This window comes from Falco peregrinus, chromosome 16 (genome assembly GCF_023634155.1).
Source record: "Falco peregrinus isolate bFalPer1 chromosome 16, bFalPer1.pri, whole genome shotgun sequence".
Lineage (NCBI taxonomy): Eukaryota > Metazoa > Chordata > Aves > Falconiformes > Falconidae > Falco > Falco peregrinus.
In genome coordinates this window covers 7,766,406-7,783,198 of record NC_073736.1, presented here as the reverse complement: position 1 = coordinate 7,783,198, position 16,793 = coordinate 7,766,406, and the positions used below count along the sequence as shown (strand labels likewise).

At 48.0% G+C, this 16,793-nt stretch overlaps 1 protein-coding gene across 1 annotated transcript in view; it reads left to right on the top strand.

The window, feature by feature from the left end:
* Positions 1 to 9,624, top strand: part of SYT6 (synaptotagmin 6) — a 39,534-nt gene extending 29,910 nt beyond the window's left edge. The window contains exons 5-7 of the mRNA XM_005230302.4: positions 1,242 to 1,413; positions 2,071 to 2,221; positions 8,015 to 9,624. Of these exons, the coding sequence (XP_005230359.1) occupies positions 1,242 to 1,413; positions 2,071 to 2,221; positions 8,015 to 8,086 (395 nt within the window). The 3' untranslated portion in view covers positions 8,087 to 9,624. The remainder of the gene's footprint in view (positions 1 to 1,241; positions 1,414 to 2,070; positions 2,222 to 8,014) is intronic.
* Positions 9,625 to 16,793: the final 7,169 nt, after the last annotated feature.

The following is a 16,793-nucleotide window of genomic DNA, read 5'->3' as shown; positions in this document are numbered from 1 at the left end:
CCCAGTAGTTTTACGTTAGTAGGGAGTTTTCCATCAGATAACCCCCTATTGCCAGAATCCATCATTTCACCCCAAGATTAGGAAAGGATCATGGTCCACCTGGGCAAATCCCATGTGAATGTACAGTGGCCAGTACTTAAAACTTTAGAATCAAAGTCACCTGAAGACTGTATGCATTCACAGTCTCAGAGAGTTGGCTTGCAAATTCAGCATGCACAAATTCTGGATTTCAACATAAAAAGCAGTTTCTTTTCCAGAAATCAACATCGTAGTATTTGAATTTCATCGGCGACTTGTGTAAAAGGCAGTAGCAATACAGTAAAAGATCTTTGCAGAAAAAATTTCTGCTCAGCTGGAGCTTGATGCCATATGGAATGTCTCAGAACTGAGACTTCAGATTAAGCCAGCTCAGTGTTTCTGTAATAATACATCGCACGTTTACTGTTACTTGAAAATGCATTGAACTTGCCTGGGCAGCCGTTTGTAACTTCAGGGCATTCTGCCATGACCAGCCAGTGGAAAGCATGTGAAGCAGAGCTGCCCTAATACCTTTTCTTTCTGCTGCTCTCTGACATTGGGGAAATGGGGTTTAAAATTCCTCTGCTTGCTGTCACTCTGCTATGTCTGACATTGGGGAAATGGGGTTTAAAATTCCTCTGCTTGCTGTCACTCTGCTATGTCCTGTTAGCAACTGGATAGTTTTGGTAGCAGTGCAGGAAAGGATCCCTGTAAAATAACCACCTCTGCCTGTTTGGACTGCCAAAATGCAGCATTGCATTTTGCTCTCTTAGGCACATTTTGAAAAAGTTGCAGTTGCTCGCTCTGCGAGCACAAGTTGCTGCCTGTGGCCATGCAATTAGCACAAGCTAGGGTGCCTGAGTCCCCATTACCATCTTTGGAGGAATATTGGCTTATGGTTCGATGTTGGTTCTTCTTACACTTGCAAAACCCTTACCACAGCAAAACTGATGGAAGCGGCTGATTTTTCCTTGCAAGAAGTCTGCAGTACTGGTTCCTCAGTGCTGGAACCTCATGTAGCACTCACACCAGTTCAAGAAATGGTGGATTCAACTGGTACACAGACATGTACTTTTTTCTAAAAGTACATTTGAGGAGTGCCTTTGGCTCATGGTAGCTCACAGTCTGTGAGCTACTATTTCGATAGTGCTGTTTCTGTATTGTGATGGTACCAAAATAACCTTCCATAAGCAGAAGGCCTTTTCCTATCTCTTCCTCTCCAGATCCATATGTCAAAGTGTCATTGCTCTGTGATGGGCGAAGACTGAAAAAGAAGAAAACCACCATAAAGAAAAACACACTTAATCCTACTTACAATGAAGCAATAATCTTTGACATTCCCCCAGAGAACATGGATCAAGTCAGTCTGCTTATCTCCGTCATGGATTACGATCGGTAGGTGGGAGGCTCTGGAGAGCAGGAGGGGAAAACATCCCACTGGTTGCAGGTTTTCCAGCTCAACAGCCGTTTTCCTTAGTATCAGGGACTCGATTGCACAACTCTGTGGCATCAATCTGTCTCTAGCGATTTATTGTTGAAGTGTCATTGGTATTTATGGTTATGGAAAGTTACCTGCTGGAATAGTATGGTAAAGCTGATCCTTTGCTTTATGACATTTTCTTGAATGAGTACTGTGTTCCCCTTTGCTATTTGCTTGTCCTGCAAACCATCGTCCTATTTTAGAAAGCAAATAGTCTCATGCTAAGCAGCAATTGGTGTAGGAATTATCCATTACTGAACTTGTACTTATTCTTGCTGTACACCACTACACCACACAACCTCCAGATTCTGTATCTGGACTGATCTGCAGTTCAAATAATTTTAAGGCTGTTATAATTATCTCTGGCAATAGCAGCCCCTCACGGCGCTGAAGGCTGCATGCACTGGCAGTGGCAGACAAGATCTGGGTGTCGTCGCGCAGCTGCGACAGCCCGTGTTCACCAGCACCATGCCTTGGGGCACTCTGACAACATGGGGTCAGAAGCCTCGGTTAGCCAGCACACGGACAGTCTGAGCGAGGGATAATCATGTTTCTTTTCTGTTGTTCTTCAGGGTGGGTCACAATGAGATTATTGGGGTTTGCCGCGTGGGAGTCAGTGCTGAAGGACTGGGCAGAGACCACTGGAATGAGATGCTGGCGTACCCACGCAAGCCCATCGCACACTGGCATCCGTTAGTGGAAGTAAAGAAGTCTTTCAAAGAGGTGCGTGGAGTTATTTTTCCTTTTAATGCATGTGTTGAGTATGAGTGAGCTGGTTCAAGGCTTTCAGAGAGCTTCTACTTCAACTTGGGATTTTCTGACAAGAGCTGAAGGAATTTTCTCACTAGAAATAAACTCCAGAAAACAAGCATCTCTGTATTGTCTTGAAATAGCTCCTTGAGCTTGCAAGCAAGAATGAAAGGGACTGTATTTACAGATGTGACTGCTACCGTATTGGTTTTTCTCTTTTTCTTTTTTTCTTTTGTTTTTGCTTTTGCTTTTGCTTTTTAAATTGGAGACCAAGAGCAGTAAGGAAAGAGAATGCTGTTCTGATGGCAGAACAAATTGTCCAGGGATATCACCTATTTCAAGTTTAAATTTTTTCTTCCTAAAAGATTTTTCTGTTGACTCATCTTCAAGCTTTTGATGGAAGAATAAATAGAACAAATGTAATTGCTCTAAGCATCTCCAGAGAAAGAGATTCACTTGATGCAGCCCCAGATGATAAAATGGGGCTTGAATGCCTGGGTACCATTTTGACCGTCTCTAGCATTTTCTTTGTCTTGGCACTCCATTTTGTCACCCTTCTGTAGAACTCTTTGGGTTTTGCTGATTTAGGTCGTAAATTCTGCAGGAGAGAGATGTGGGAAATGGAATGCATGCTGTTGACACTTCAGGTATGAAAGGAAAGCCAGCATTTGCAGCCAGTGATAGCATCATAAAGGCAATAAAACCTTCCACTCTATCTGGGGCTAAGGAAGCATTTTCCCTCAAAGCCGCAGACTAAGTGCAGAAAACGCATCTTATTTTCCCCTTCAAGCTCAGATACTAAGCTCTACTGGAAGGCAGATACAGAGCTTGGTGATCTTCCACAGCACTCTGAATTAGTATGCATCAAGCCCTATGTTTCTTTGAAATCTGCTCTTTAACAAGAATGCAGTTTGTGCTCAGCGTGCTCTGTCCCATCTCATATTCATCAGGCTGGTTTCTGAAATTCAGACGTGCCCATCCCAGAGGCAGGTCTGCTGCTTCTGTGGGTTTCTTTCTTTCTCCAAGCATTTGTAAGCAGCAGCTGTGTGAGGTGATACCAGCCACCCCGGCACAGCTCTGCAGCAGTTTTCATTACTGCTGCATCCCTCGGTGGGCATTTCTCTATCGCAGATGAAGCGCGGCTGTGGGGCCCTGTGCAGAGCCAGGGTTTATCAGAGAGATATACTCACTTCCCAGACCCAGGCCGATTACACTCAGTGGGAAAACCTGGCAATTAATATTTTAGTTTAAGACACAACAGAGGTGCATAGATCAGACAATGGAAATCTGAAAATTCACAGTTACTTGTATGAGGCTTGTGTTGTATGAGGCATGTATGTTACATATCATGATCTCATATTGCACCAATGTAAATTGGGAGTAACCACCTAGGTCAGCTATGCAGAACAGGTATAGATCAAAACAGAATTAAACCGACGTGCAAATTGTGTATGTGTGTATATTTATATATATATAAAATGGTAAATACTGCCTTTGGGTGGTGAGCAGTACCAGGTTTTCATTAGCCTTTGCATGCTAAAACACTGGCATCGTACACATGAGCCGTAGCTGTTTGGGCAGGCAACACATGCCATCTCACACCACCACTGAGAGCTGGGGATCAGCGGCCGCTGAGCTTCAGCATAAATGCTTAGTGATCTACCATTTCATGGGTTAGCTCAGTGTCTGTATCATCCGAAGCACCTCACAGCATGATACCAGCTGCCACACCTGACCCAGGGGCAGGAGTTCCTTCTCCAGTCTGTAATTTATGACTTCATTACACTATTTTTCAGATGCAGGTAGGAGTTTGAAAGAAAGACTCCTGTAAAGTTTTTGATAATCAATAGGAAAAAAAAAAAGCCATAATTATTGTGGTGAAACTCAGAGAAACAAAGGAAGGCATGTAAGATGACTCACCTTCTAAAATATACTTTGAAAACTACTGCTGAGCACGCAAGACTTTGGAAAAAAACCTGAATGAATCATTTCACCCCCCAGTGTACAGGTCAGGAGCTCTGCTTAAAAGAAAAGAAGAAAAAAAAAAAGGCAAAAAAAAGCGCCTCTGATCATCTGTTCTGGTATTTCTGCCACAAGCTGGTGCACAGAGCCAGCGAGCAAATGGTCCCTGTATTTATTTGCCCTTTTAAGTTTTAGCACTGCTGTCTGCAAATCCCTAGTGAAGCTTAAAAAAAAAGAACAAACAGAAAAGGCACAGGCTCCTGGAGAGAAATCCATGGGAAATGGTGTTTGTTGGTTACAAGCAATTGCATCATCTTTTCCATATGTGTTTGTGCATTTTTTAAAAGCAATCTGGGCTTTGTATCCTGTGTCATCAGCTCCAGGTCCCCGCACAGACGGAGGCCGGGCAGCAGGGGCCGATGGCTGTGGCGGAGTTGCCTGCCAGCTCCGCGGTCCAGCCCCGGGGCTGCCAGCCCCCTGCTCCATCTGCCCTTGACTGCAAGTGCTGGGGTTAAGCTGCTCACACTCCATCCCTTTTTCACCCTCGAGTATTCTTGGAGGTGAGCTCAGGTTGTGCTGGCAACCTGAGCGGTCATCTTCATATTCACCTTCAAAAGCATTTGCTGCTGGGTGCCAGCAAATGGAGTGTTTGCTTTCTGGCTGATCCTTGTGATTGTCCTCCATTTGCTCCAGTGGTTAGTGATGGCCTCTGCTGTACATCAGTGTCTTTCCTGATGGAGGGCTTGATCTTAAGCTGAAAGCAAGAGAACTGGGATTGAATTGTCTTTCTGAACGTATAAATTGAGCAGTGGATGACTGGAGCTGTTAACCTAGGAGCTGCTCTGTGCCTGCTGCCACCTGCCCACGCTGCTCCTGGCTGGCCATGCAGCTCAGGGCCACAGGAGGGTGAAGAAAAGAGGCAACCTGGAATTTCTGTACTAGCCTATACGCCTACTGCCCTGCCTGCTATGCCTTGGAAAAACCCTGGCCAAAAAAGGGGGCTTCCACCACATTGTGGCTGAGGGAAGCTCAGAGTTGCAGGTTCTGGTGGAGTCCCCAGGAAAACCATCATGTGTTGCACCAGGAGGACCAGCCGCGGCCCTGGCGCCAGGACAGGCAGATGGGTGCTGGACCACCGCAGCACAGCTCCCGAGCTGTCCCATGCGGGGGCCTGGGCCGAGCCGAGCCGGTTCCCCTGGCCACAGTGCGCTGATGCGCCCCCAGACCCTCGTCCCTGGGGGGGCAGCTTGACCCGTGTCCTGCCAGCCTGCACCCCTGTTGCGCTTTTGTCTCTTCCATTGCCAGAGCCTTGAGGGGAACTTGCTTCTGTTACATTTGATGTCTTTGGTTGCTCCACTTTTATCAACAGTGAGTAGCAAACAGTAATGACTGCACTTCTTTAATGACCATCGCCATTAGAAAGAGAGCACGTGCAAATGAATCATTAATTACAGACTTCTAAGTACTATCCTCCTCACACAGTTGTTTAGAAGAAGAGCTTGTAAGCAAAGACAAGAATCTCACTTAGTGTTGCATTTTGAAGTTATTCTGGCAATGAACTCTTGTCCTCAGCACAAAGCTGTCCCTGTTTTTCAGCCCCGAGGTTCCGCTTGCACCCGCTGCTGTGGCCTCGGCCGCCCAGGTGTGCCTTGGCCACCCCCCATCGCCCATTCTTCTACATCGCTCAGAACACCCATCAGCCAGGTTAAGTGATGTGTCTCTAAAAAGAAATACAAAATTTCTTTCTGGAAAGACTTTGAAGGGGACTTCTGGAAACTGGAAATTTCTCTGTTATCTATGAAAGACAAACTCTTGTCTGATATCACAGAGTAGCATCGTCAGTGCAGTGCAGAATGGGTCTTTGATGTTGCCGAGTATGTCTGATATTCAGCATAGGAGCATTTATTTGTTTTAAACATTTCTCCAGATAAAAACTGGTAACTTGGCTGAGAGCTAAGTCATGCCCATAATGAAGAGCAATCATTTATCTTTAAAGACATGCAAAACCAGCCTCTTCCAGATTTGTGGGCATGTTTGACTTTCATTGAACTGTTTGTAGCTTCTGACTTCTAATTACTAGTTACTAGTTGGTTTACCTTTTCTAATTAAATAAGGGAAAATATCATCCTCATGGCACACTGGTGTCTTGAACCTACTCTCAGAAGAGTTTTCATCATTATTTTTGGAGTAGCAAACATTGTCACTGTAACTGCAGGCAGATCAATGCGAGGAGCATGCGGCGGACTCTGCCAAAATCCCGTATCTATTGCAACTGCTGCTTATCTGCTCATTTATTGGTAGTTCGCATGGGAAGGCTGTATCCATATTATCAGTTCCTCAGGGATTTCAGCAAATATGTTTGACATGAGAAACAGAATAAACTGTTTTCTTACCTTAAGGTAGCTTGTTTGGATGGACAAATTTTCCAGCTTCTTCATTCATTAATTTCTGCTCAGCTCTGATGAAGTATGGCCCATATAATGCAAACCTGTGCAGTACTTTACAGACTGGTCTTTTTGGGAAATTGGCCGAATTCTTGACCCTATCTCTGCCCCTGCTTTGTAGCTGGCCTTGAACGAACATGAAGGTGCTTTGTGCACTGCACAGGCAGGGCAGACCCAGAAAGGGCTGGCGCCCATGAGCAGCCATGCCGTGGACAGCAGACTCCATAGCACGTCACCCACCATCATCAAGGGCTGCCTGCAGGGTTGCAGCCTGTGGCACACAGCAGCCAGGGAAGCACTGGGATGCAGTGGGGTGCACCCCCAAAGCAAGAAGAGGGCCCTTGGATGCAGTGGGATGCATCCCTGCAGCACGGAGGGGGCCCTGGGATGCAGGGGGATGCACCCCTGGAGCAGGGAGGGGGCATGGCCACCCCAGCCCCAGGCCCTTTGTTATTGCTGACACCGAGAACATCTGCAGACGGCTACTTGGCTTGCTCAGCCTTCCCGCAAGCACCATGCTGCCTGCCTGTTCTGTCATCTTCAGTTGCATTTCATCTGGAATGCCTTTGCCGAGCAAGGGTGAAGTTCAATTTGCTGAATGAGTTTTCACCCACAGAAGTGAAATTCATGCACGCTAGAGCATTAATATTAGCCAGCAAAGAGTTTCAGCTTACGTAGGAGAGGAAGGAATTGTTCCAGAGGGAGGATGGAGCAGTGGAAATACTCTGCCTCCTGTTGTCTCTAGGAGATGTATATCATTTGTCATTTGAATTTAATAAAATAACATAGTGAGATGGGCAAGGGTTCAAAAGCTTAAGGAATAATGGGTTTGAATTATAATAACAGACCCCAAGGCAGATGGCTAGTAATTTATGATCCCATAAGTATAGCAAAAAAAATGTTTGCTACATCCACTGACTCTCTGATCTGGTTTTCACTTTGAGAAATATCTCTGGCACTGTGGACATAGTTTCTGTGGAGTAAAATTACCAGACTGGAAAGACTTGAGTAATTTGCAATTAGGCAGTATTTCTAAAACAAAAAGGCAACAGCATGAAACCAGGAAACAGCAGAAAGCCGAACTGAGAGCAAACTTTGTCTTCATAGCACACCCAGACACCGATTATTTTTCCTTTTTTGTGAGCACTCTTCATGATTGTGAATTGATTTACAAAGCAATAAAGTAAATTGTTCAGTAATTCTTCCTGAGTGGTTAAACGCAGGCGTTCAATAAGTTGAAACAAGCTGTAAGGCAGATGAGAAAACTGTGGAACAGGAGACAGGCAATGCCGTAAGGGGACATGAATTTCAAATAATCTCTCCCATTTGCTGAGACGTTCTTTCTTTTTTCTCCCACCAGTGGCAAGGCCGGGCAGCGAGCTTTGACAGCCAGGGCTCCTGTCCCTCACCTAAACCACCACCCACACCGTGATCCCAAGCGCGGCCAGCGAGGTGGGACTAAACCAAGTTATTTTTGCACTTGGCCTACAGTCTCAGTAATTTGTTGCTGAGTGGCAGTGGCAGCAGAGAGACTTTCCAGTCTAGTTGTTCCCGCGTAAGTAAAGGCAGAAACCCGTTTTGTGGTCAAATATGTCTTTGTCTAATACGTCTCCCAAGGTGATTTTTTTTGTGGCTTTTACCGTATGGATCTGTTTCCAGAGGAAGAAGGTGGCCTGAGACATGAGCTGGAAGTTAGGTCTGTAAACTAACATGTAAAATAGTTTTTAGTGTGTACAGAGGCTGGAAAAGTGCAAAGATGCTCTGAATGTCTACAGACAGCCTAGGTGGCCAGGAGAGGGGACATGCGGACCGGCCCTGCTGCCCGGGCTGTGCCTGCTTGGAAAAGCAGCAGCAACAGGCATGAGAGACTTCTGATCTGCCAGCAGCTCTTTACTCTTGTGGTCAGCCCAAACCCAGCAGCGTGTTCACGGGATTCCTGTTCTTGTAGAGGTGTTCATGAGCTGTTAGCAGTTTGTGCAGTGTGTATCCCAAATTCCTTTTGTCATATATAAAAAATGCCGTTGATTCCTCAGGGGGGGGGAACTGGGTTTTTTTCCCTGTATTTGAAGTCTCCCTAGAGCTACTTGCATGAACGGTTTCTTGAAGACCCCTTTGTACCTGCTGCTTACCCCCCTGTACATCGCCACGTCGCCTGGAGTGCAGTGGAGAGAACTGCGCTGCCACGAATGGGGCCCAGATGTACAGAGGGAAAGACGTTACAGAAACAGGTGACCTCCTTGCATGAACACTAGATCTTTATTTCTTATATCACCTTAGTAATAAAGATGGAACAAAAGGGTAAAGGGGAATATAGAAACACAACCAATACTAAAAAAAACTTCAAAAGTTTTTCCTTGAACTATCAGCACATCCTTACTGAAAAAAGTTTCTAAGGCCCAAACCCTGGAGGAGGATCAAGTTTTGGAAAAAAAAAAAAAAAAAAAAAAGAAACTTTGCTGGTCTCTTGGCTGCAGAGGCCAAAAATGAAGTTATAACATCCCAAGTACTAGCTTTGCAAATGCAGCTAAATCAGCTGATCTTTATCAGACAGCTGCAGATTTTGGACACTTTCTCATTGTGGATTTTTCTCTGAGTTAATAAGTACATTAGTGTTGTTTGTTCCACTGTAATTAAATTAAGTAAATGCAAATATTTTGGTTTTGAGTTAAAACGAGACTTGCTAGCAAGGCAGCCATTTCTCCTCACATCAGGTTAGTGGAACTGCACGCATAGGCCATGATCTTCAGGTCAACTTCAGTTTCCACGTTCCTAAATGTCACAGCATCAGCCTTCACTGAACATCATGACTAGCAGAGAAGGGTATTTGTTTGCGTTGTTTTTCTGGGTAAGACGAATCCTTTGTTCAGTGAAGGATAAATACATGTTTTCTCATCACACCTTATGTCTTAATTCTCTTTATGTGCCACATGCTGTAGAAGCAGAAACTCAATAAAATTATTTTATTTGTAAGACTTGCCTCGCGTGGTGAAATATTTCCTCTTGTAGTTATGTGATTTTGGACAGTTACAGTAACCACAGCAGATGCTATAAAACGTGGCCACACCAGCCCCCCACGTGGTGTGAGGCACTGCAGGGGCCGGCTGCAAGACACGGAGCAGAGGCTCCTTCAGCCATAGACTCTGCAGGTCTTGGTTGCCCTGGGACAGCAACGCACACACCCCACCCCACCCACCCCCGGGAACTGCTGAGCACTAGTCACAGCAGAAAAATATATATATCAAGCACGTACACTTCACTGAAATAAAAAGGTAGTAAAACTGCATTAGCTTTGCATGATAAAGAGCACTGTAGACTTTTACTAAGGGACATGGTTGAGGGCACCCCTTTTTGGGACACCCGTCCTTTCTGGGAATGTTCCAGGTCTTACTATAGGAAAGAGTTCTAACTGTTCAAAATCATTGACTTACAGGGGTGGATGGTTCAAAAACTGACTGCAAGCCCCCTGAACCTTGACCTGGGCTGCACTGAGCCGCAGGTCTTCAATGCCACAAGCTGGAAGGGCCCCTTGCAGGTCTGCAAATCAAAGTACCCGTAAGGCAAGGCTTACCCAGGAGAAGCTGCCGCAGACCCAGCTGGATGCAAGGATGGCACTTGACAATCATAGATTGCACTAACCCACTCAAATCCTTTTCTTCTTTAATCTTGGCTTCTTGGGTTTTGGTGTTCTCTGTATAATCTCTGTCTTTTATCCATTCTTCTTGTTATGTTGGATTTAGTCAAAACATACGTGGGATTTGACACAAAGCTTCTATTTTTAATCCTTGCTTCACACAGATAATCAATTTCCACTCAATACTGGCTGTCACTCGCATTGCTTGAAAACTGGATCTCACGCTAGTGACTAACACCCATGCCTCGATGGCTCAAACCCCCTACACTTATATTTTAAATGCTGAGATTTTGCCACATCCCTCGGTGACAGGATAATCAAACCATTGTGTGTTGATCGTTGCCTCGGCACAGCCACTCGAGAAGATTGGTCACACTAATGGAAACAAGATATGCCATACAAGTGCAAATATTTCCCTTTCATCTAGAGAGGGATTATAACTCTGAAAAGGAGCCGAGTTTAGCACAAGTGCCATCCCAGGATTAGCTAAATTGCTTTCTTGCTCCTCACTTTCCATGCTGCTCTTAACTGTATAATCGTAACCCCCAGAGAGGTTTAAATTATTACCAAGCAAAATAAGGCAGACCACCACAGGCCCACATCCCATGGGAGATGCCATCGTGGGACTCGCACCCCTTTGGAACTTCTGCAGAGGTGAATTTCCCTGGCCGGGGAGGCTGCCTGCTGCCCTCCCTCTGGCGTGGAACCAGGCAGCTGTGCAGGGCCCGCTGTGCCGTGCCAAGCCGGTGGCAGCGTGCGTGGGAGCCATGCTGGGTGGCCGGAGGCACCTCCTGGTGCACGGCTGCTGGCCACGTGGCCAGCCAGGGAAGGAGACGCTCGCAGACCCCTTAGTGCCTGCTGGGCACTTTGCAAAGCCTGCAAGCAGCCACAAATGAGTAGTCTATTTTATTTTGAGTACTGCAAGCAAAATAAAAACACATGAGCATTCCCAGACCTTGGGTTCTTTTCCCCACCCCTTTTTAGTTTTAGTCTCAGTTTCCAATTTTGTAGAACAATGGCTGACTGCAGGAAAAGAGACACTGAGGTCAGGGCTGCCACAGCGACTGCTGGTTTAATGATGGGGACACAGGGAGGAGGGGCGTTGCAGGGGTCCACTGCACTGCTCGTTACAAGGGGTCAACTTGTAGCAACTGTCCCAGCCAAGTGCTCTCCCACCGACTGGAGAACAAAATAACTTGGTAGATGAGGAAAAAAATGCCTAAGTGAGTTTTAACTAAGAAGTTAAAAATGCCTAAGGAAAGTGACTTCAGCCATGGTGAAACTTTGTTCTTCGTGCTGTGAAGGAAGCTGGGATGGGAAAGGAGGGATTGTTCCCCCCCGGGTGATGGCCATGGCCATGTCACAGCTCCCACAGCAGCAGGAATCCCCTAGTCCCAGCACCAGCGGGGGGCTCTGAACAGACCCCTTGCTTGGGGAGGCAGCTGTTGCCCTGTGCGCCCGAGAAGCCCACACAGCAGCGCACAGTGCCCGCGGCTGCCCTGCGGCGCCCCGAGGGTTGCAGGGCTTCTGCTGTTGAACCCAAGCACTGAGCACCGCATCCCAGTGCTGGGACTGGTGCTCACCAGCAGCAAAGGCTGGAATGAATCATCTCTCCAGCATCCCCCCTTGAACAGTCCCACAGCCTCCGAACATTCACTGTATCAGGCAGGTGCTCAGCAAACTGCCCCTAAGCTGTGCCGCTGGGGACATCAGCAGCAGCTACCGGCGTCTCCGAAAAGCCTTCACCTCCTCCGGCGTCTCCAAAAAGCCTTCATCTCCTCCGGCGTCTCCGAAAAGCCTTCACCTCTCCTGCTCCTGGCACAGAGCTGCGTTTTCAAGCAAATCCCAAGCACTGTCCCTGGCAGAGGTGTTGCCAGGATGGAATGGGCTGTTCTGCGCTGCCAAGCAAACGGCCCAGGTCAGCAGGTGCTGAGAGGCGGCAGGACAGCTGCACTGCCCTGAGCAGGGTTCAGTCCAAAGCTGCACCCCAAGCCTTCCCTGGCGTGCCTCAGACGGCTTACTTGGCATCGCTGCTGGCACCAGGGAAGCACTGCCTGCAGCTCGCACCAGCCGTGTCCCCCCCCACCCTCCCCGCCAGCTGGGAGCCCTGTGTCGCTGCAGGAGGGGAACCTTTAAATATATTTGCCTTTTCAGTTGAGGAGCATACACAGGCTCTTCTCTGATATGGGTTTCCAGGCTGATTACATTGTTGTGTGATTATTTTTTTTTCATACATCAGTGATGCATGGTTTGGCAAAGAGAAGAATCTGTGATAACAATCTAGAGTTATTCTCCAAAAGCAACCTTTAATTTCCAACTATGGAATGCTACTCACAGGTAGGCAAATAAAATAAACAGTGATGAAGAAAACAACCGGGGATTCATAGGGTTTTAAGAAATAAATAAATAAATGCTCTGTAATTATCTTAGGAAAAAAAAACCCTCACAAATAAATTTAAACTCAGTACTGATGCTTGAATGCGTGTGTCACAACTGCCATATTAAGGATGGCCCTGTGTCCCCACCTTTTACAGCTGGGGATCGCTTATTATATAGGAAGTTTTTGTACAAATTTGGGCAAGACTCACAGACTCCCCATGGATGCCAGGAGCCAGAGGGAAGGACTGACAGCCTGGGGTGTTTGGACTCTGGATCACAAATCCCTTACCACCGTGCAGCCTCACTGGAGCCACTGGGACGCTGGCAGTGGTGAACAGGACAGGCACACAGGACAGGCACGGGGGGTACTTGGGATACTCACTGTTCCTGCTCACCCAGTGGTTGCCTCCCACGGTGACAGCACTGGCCACTCCAAGGGTGACTCGGCAGCAGCAGACGTGGGCTCCTGGGCAAGTGGGCAGCTCGAGCTGACCTGTGCCTGCCACGGGCTCAGCAGAAACTCTCTAGCAGGAGCAGCTTTGTGTGTTTTGTTTTAAATTCTATTGTATTTCTTTCAAAACCTTTTATTTACACGTAATTCTTGAGTAGCCTATAAAGAGTATGTAATAACATATACTCAGTCCCATACATGTACCAATCCTGCTTTAGTCTTTAGTCCAAGTATCTTCAGTCTGGATACTTTTGTCTTCATTTATGCAGTAATAAATTAAAAAGAAAATTATAGTTCATTTGAGAAAAGTGCAGCCCCATTCCTTGAGATCCTTATCTCAGTTCTCTGTTTGTTCTTTATTTTTTCTACTTTCAGTATTTGCCCTCTTAATTGTGTCTCTAATCTAGCAATGCCAGACTTCTCCATCTCATTTTGCTGGAGGTTTTCTCCCCCCAGGGCCCTGACCATTCTTCCTGCCAGTAAGATTATATATGTCGGTATAGTTGTGCACTTATTTAAATGCTGGGTCAGGAATCTAATTACTGGTTATAATGCATCATGCAAGGATGAACTCCCTGGGACTGGAAGCTCTGTCATTTATACGGAGTCACAGCTCCTAGATGCATAAACCCAATTGCTTTACTGTCTTTGATCTCTGCTTACACAGCTGCTGCCAGGGCATACCCCCAGCCCCGAGCGGTGGTCGTCCTGCACCAGCTCCAGCTGCCACCGGTCCCAGTGGTCCAGGAAACCTGGGTCATGCCTGCTTCAGCATGGTGGGCATCCCACACAGGGCAGGCTTTTGGCCGATGTCTGAGGAGCGGCACCAGTCACAGTGGAGCTGCTCATGCCCTCAGGGAGGACGCAGTCCCGAGATACTTGTCTTGGACCAAAGATCTCATGGTGCATGCGAATACACTCAGCGCTTGGTCACTCCAAACAGACAGGGAAGAGGTGTTGGGTTTTTTTAATTTTGCGCTGATGGTTTGTTGTTTGTTTTTTTTAATGCCCCCACAGAAAAAAAAAAAAAAAAAAAAAAAACCACCAAAGAAAACTAGTCTTCATTTTGCAATAAAAGGTAACATAGCCTGCTTTTTTGGCGGGGTGAGCATCACCCCAAAATCAAGGCTGCCAAGAGGCCAGTGCTCAGATGAGCCTGGGAGAAGTGCAGTTTTGCTCCTCTTTGCAGATGGCCAGGCTTAGAAAATTTGAATCTTTTTGTCCAAATGCCAGAGGCTTACCTGCACAAGCCTCTGCAGTCAGCCTTCAGCAGCAAAGTTACTTGAATGTTCAAGAAATGTTGGGGTTTTTTTCCCTGGATTTTTCTCGAAGATAATTTGTAATTATATTTTACAGCTTTGTATATATATATGGGTTTTTTTAAGACAGTGCATTAGTCACGCAAATATAATTATGTATCTTATGTTCCCATGTAATTTGTAATTAAAAACATGGAATTTAAAGCACATATTTCAAAAATCCAGTGTAGGCTTCTATTAAAAATGCAGTTCATTAAAACTAATAAAGTACCTTAGAATGGGTCAAGGCAAATCCAGCGCACTTTCTGTTGCCATGGCAACAGCCGGGCCCAAAGCCAAGTGCAGACACGGTAACCTGCAGCATCAGAAATAACCGGCAAAAATATGATTAGGAGCGAAAGCTGCCCCAACCCCAGAGCAGCATTTTCCTGTCCGTGGTGCCAGCCTGCTGAGATCCTCACAGTCCTTCCCGGCACTGGTGGAACCGTCGGGACCTGCCGGCCCCACAGCCCCACCGTGGGCTTGGACCGGGTGCGGGGCACAGTGCTGCACCCCCAAGGAGGGGTCCTGTGGTGGTGGGGAGTGTAGCAGCCTGGGGGTTGTGGGACATCGGCTGTCGCAGGGGCAGCAGTGTCAGAGGCACTGCTGGGCCCCTGGCAGGCAGAGAGACATCCCATAGCAGAGCTGTGACTGGGAAATGCGACCCAGTCATCAAATTCACAGCTGTAAATACTTTCTGCATTGTTAGTTGCTTCCAAAGTAGAAGACTTTCTTCTAATCTCCCATTACAACTGCACACTCCTCTCCACCCCAGATTGCTTTAGGAGATGAAGGCTTGTTTGCTGCCATGAGGGGCAGAGTGGATGAGCAGTAATTAATTTAAAAATGAAGTCCATTTTCTGGCGTTACTCTTGGATAGCTTACATAAACGAAGGAGGATTTTGCTCATTGCTCCACTGATTTCCTCCTGACACCCAAGACCACCCTACCGACCCCTCCAGCCCCTCAGTCCCCAGCCATGGATGCTCCACCAAGTCTCCCCCTCCCTGCTCCGGCAGCCCCGCTCTCTGCCTCAGCCCGCCGGGGGCTTTGACCCCACAGGGCTGCTCCGGCGCCGCAGGACCCCCCCCACCCCCCCGGTAGCCACAGCGCAAACCCCCTCGAGCAGGTCTGCGGCCCCCACCCACCGGACGCGCATCGATGCCGTTTTTCCAGGGCAGAACAGTTAAAGAGACCAGCAGGGGCTCTCCGCCTGCTGCAGGACCTCAGCTTTGCCTAATGAGCCTCTAATCGCTGCGTGCTGCGAGAGTTCTGCAGCGCTGCGGAGCCCCCTGCCCCCTCCCTCCGACGCGGCAGCCCCGGCGCCCGCAGCGCGGAGGCAGCGTGTGTCCCCGGGCCGGCGTGGATGCGGGGACCCGGCTGCTCGGTGCGGGGCCGCCGGCCGGGAGCACGCGCGGCGGCGGGGACCGGCCCTGCGCGCGGACCCGGCTGCGTACGACACCGCGCGCACGCGCCGCCGCTTCCCCGCACGGCGCCCGCCCGCCCCGCGCCTGGGTGCGAGCCCCGCTGCAACCCGCGTCTGCGACGGGCGTGCGGGGCCGCGCGGGGCCCGGCTCACCCGGTGGGACGGCGGCGCTGCTCCCGCCTGCAGTCTCAACAGGAAGAGTATCGCGAAGGCCCCGCACAGCACCGTGCAAACAGGAACTGATGTTGTGTTTGTTTTCCAGATAAATGGGCTCGTGCTGGTGTGGGAGAGGGTCCCCCCAAGCTCATCCCCCCGAGGCAATGCCGCTGGCGAGGGCTGTGCTGCCCCTGGGGTTCCTGGGGACGCTGCTGCAGCGCTAAGAGCATCTAACGTCATTCCCAAAGTGAGAGCTCACAGCAGCAGGAACAGAGTTGATGATGCAATGAAAACAATTCTTTTCTAAAATTTCATGTTCCTCTAAACCTATGAAAGGGGCTGTTGCAATGAAGGGGAAAATGGAAGAGCCAGCAATGCAAATCAGTGGCATGTAGTTGCCTGGCTTGCCTCCTTACAGCTGCACAGCACGAGGGGTACCGCACAGTCAATACATGGTGCGGCGACACTGCGCCCCAGCTGCGCAACATTTCATGGGGTTTATTGGTACTGATGTCTCTTGATTAAATTATATCTCTTTCTTCATTTTTTCTGTAACAAGCTGAACAGTTTCAGTTTCTGAGGATTGGGAATGGAAGGAAGCAGGAGATGGCAGATGATGCTGACATCAGAGGTGGCGCAGTCGGGGAAAACTGGTTTCCATTTAAACCCCTGCTTTCCTGAAAAACTGCAGTCAAGGAAAAACTGACAATTTAGAGCAAAGCCGTGAGGAGTAATCTTCCGCAGGAGCCAGTTACAAAGCACAGCACTGGTCTGTGGCCTTCGTGTTTGGCTCTTAGG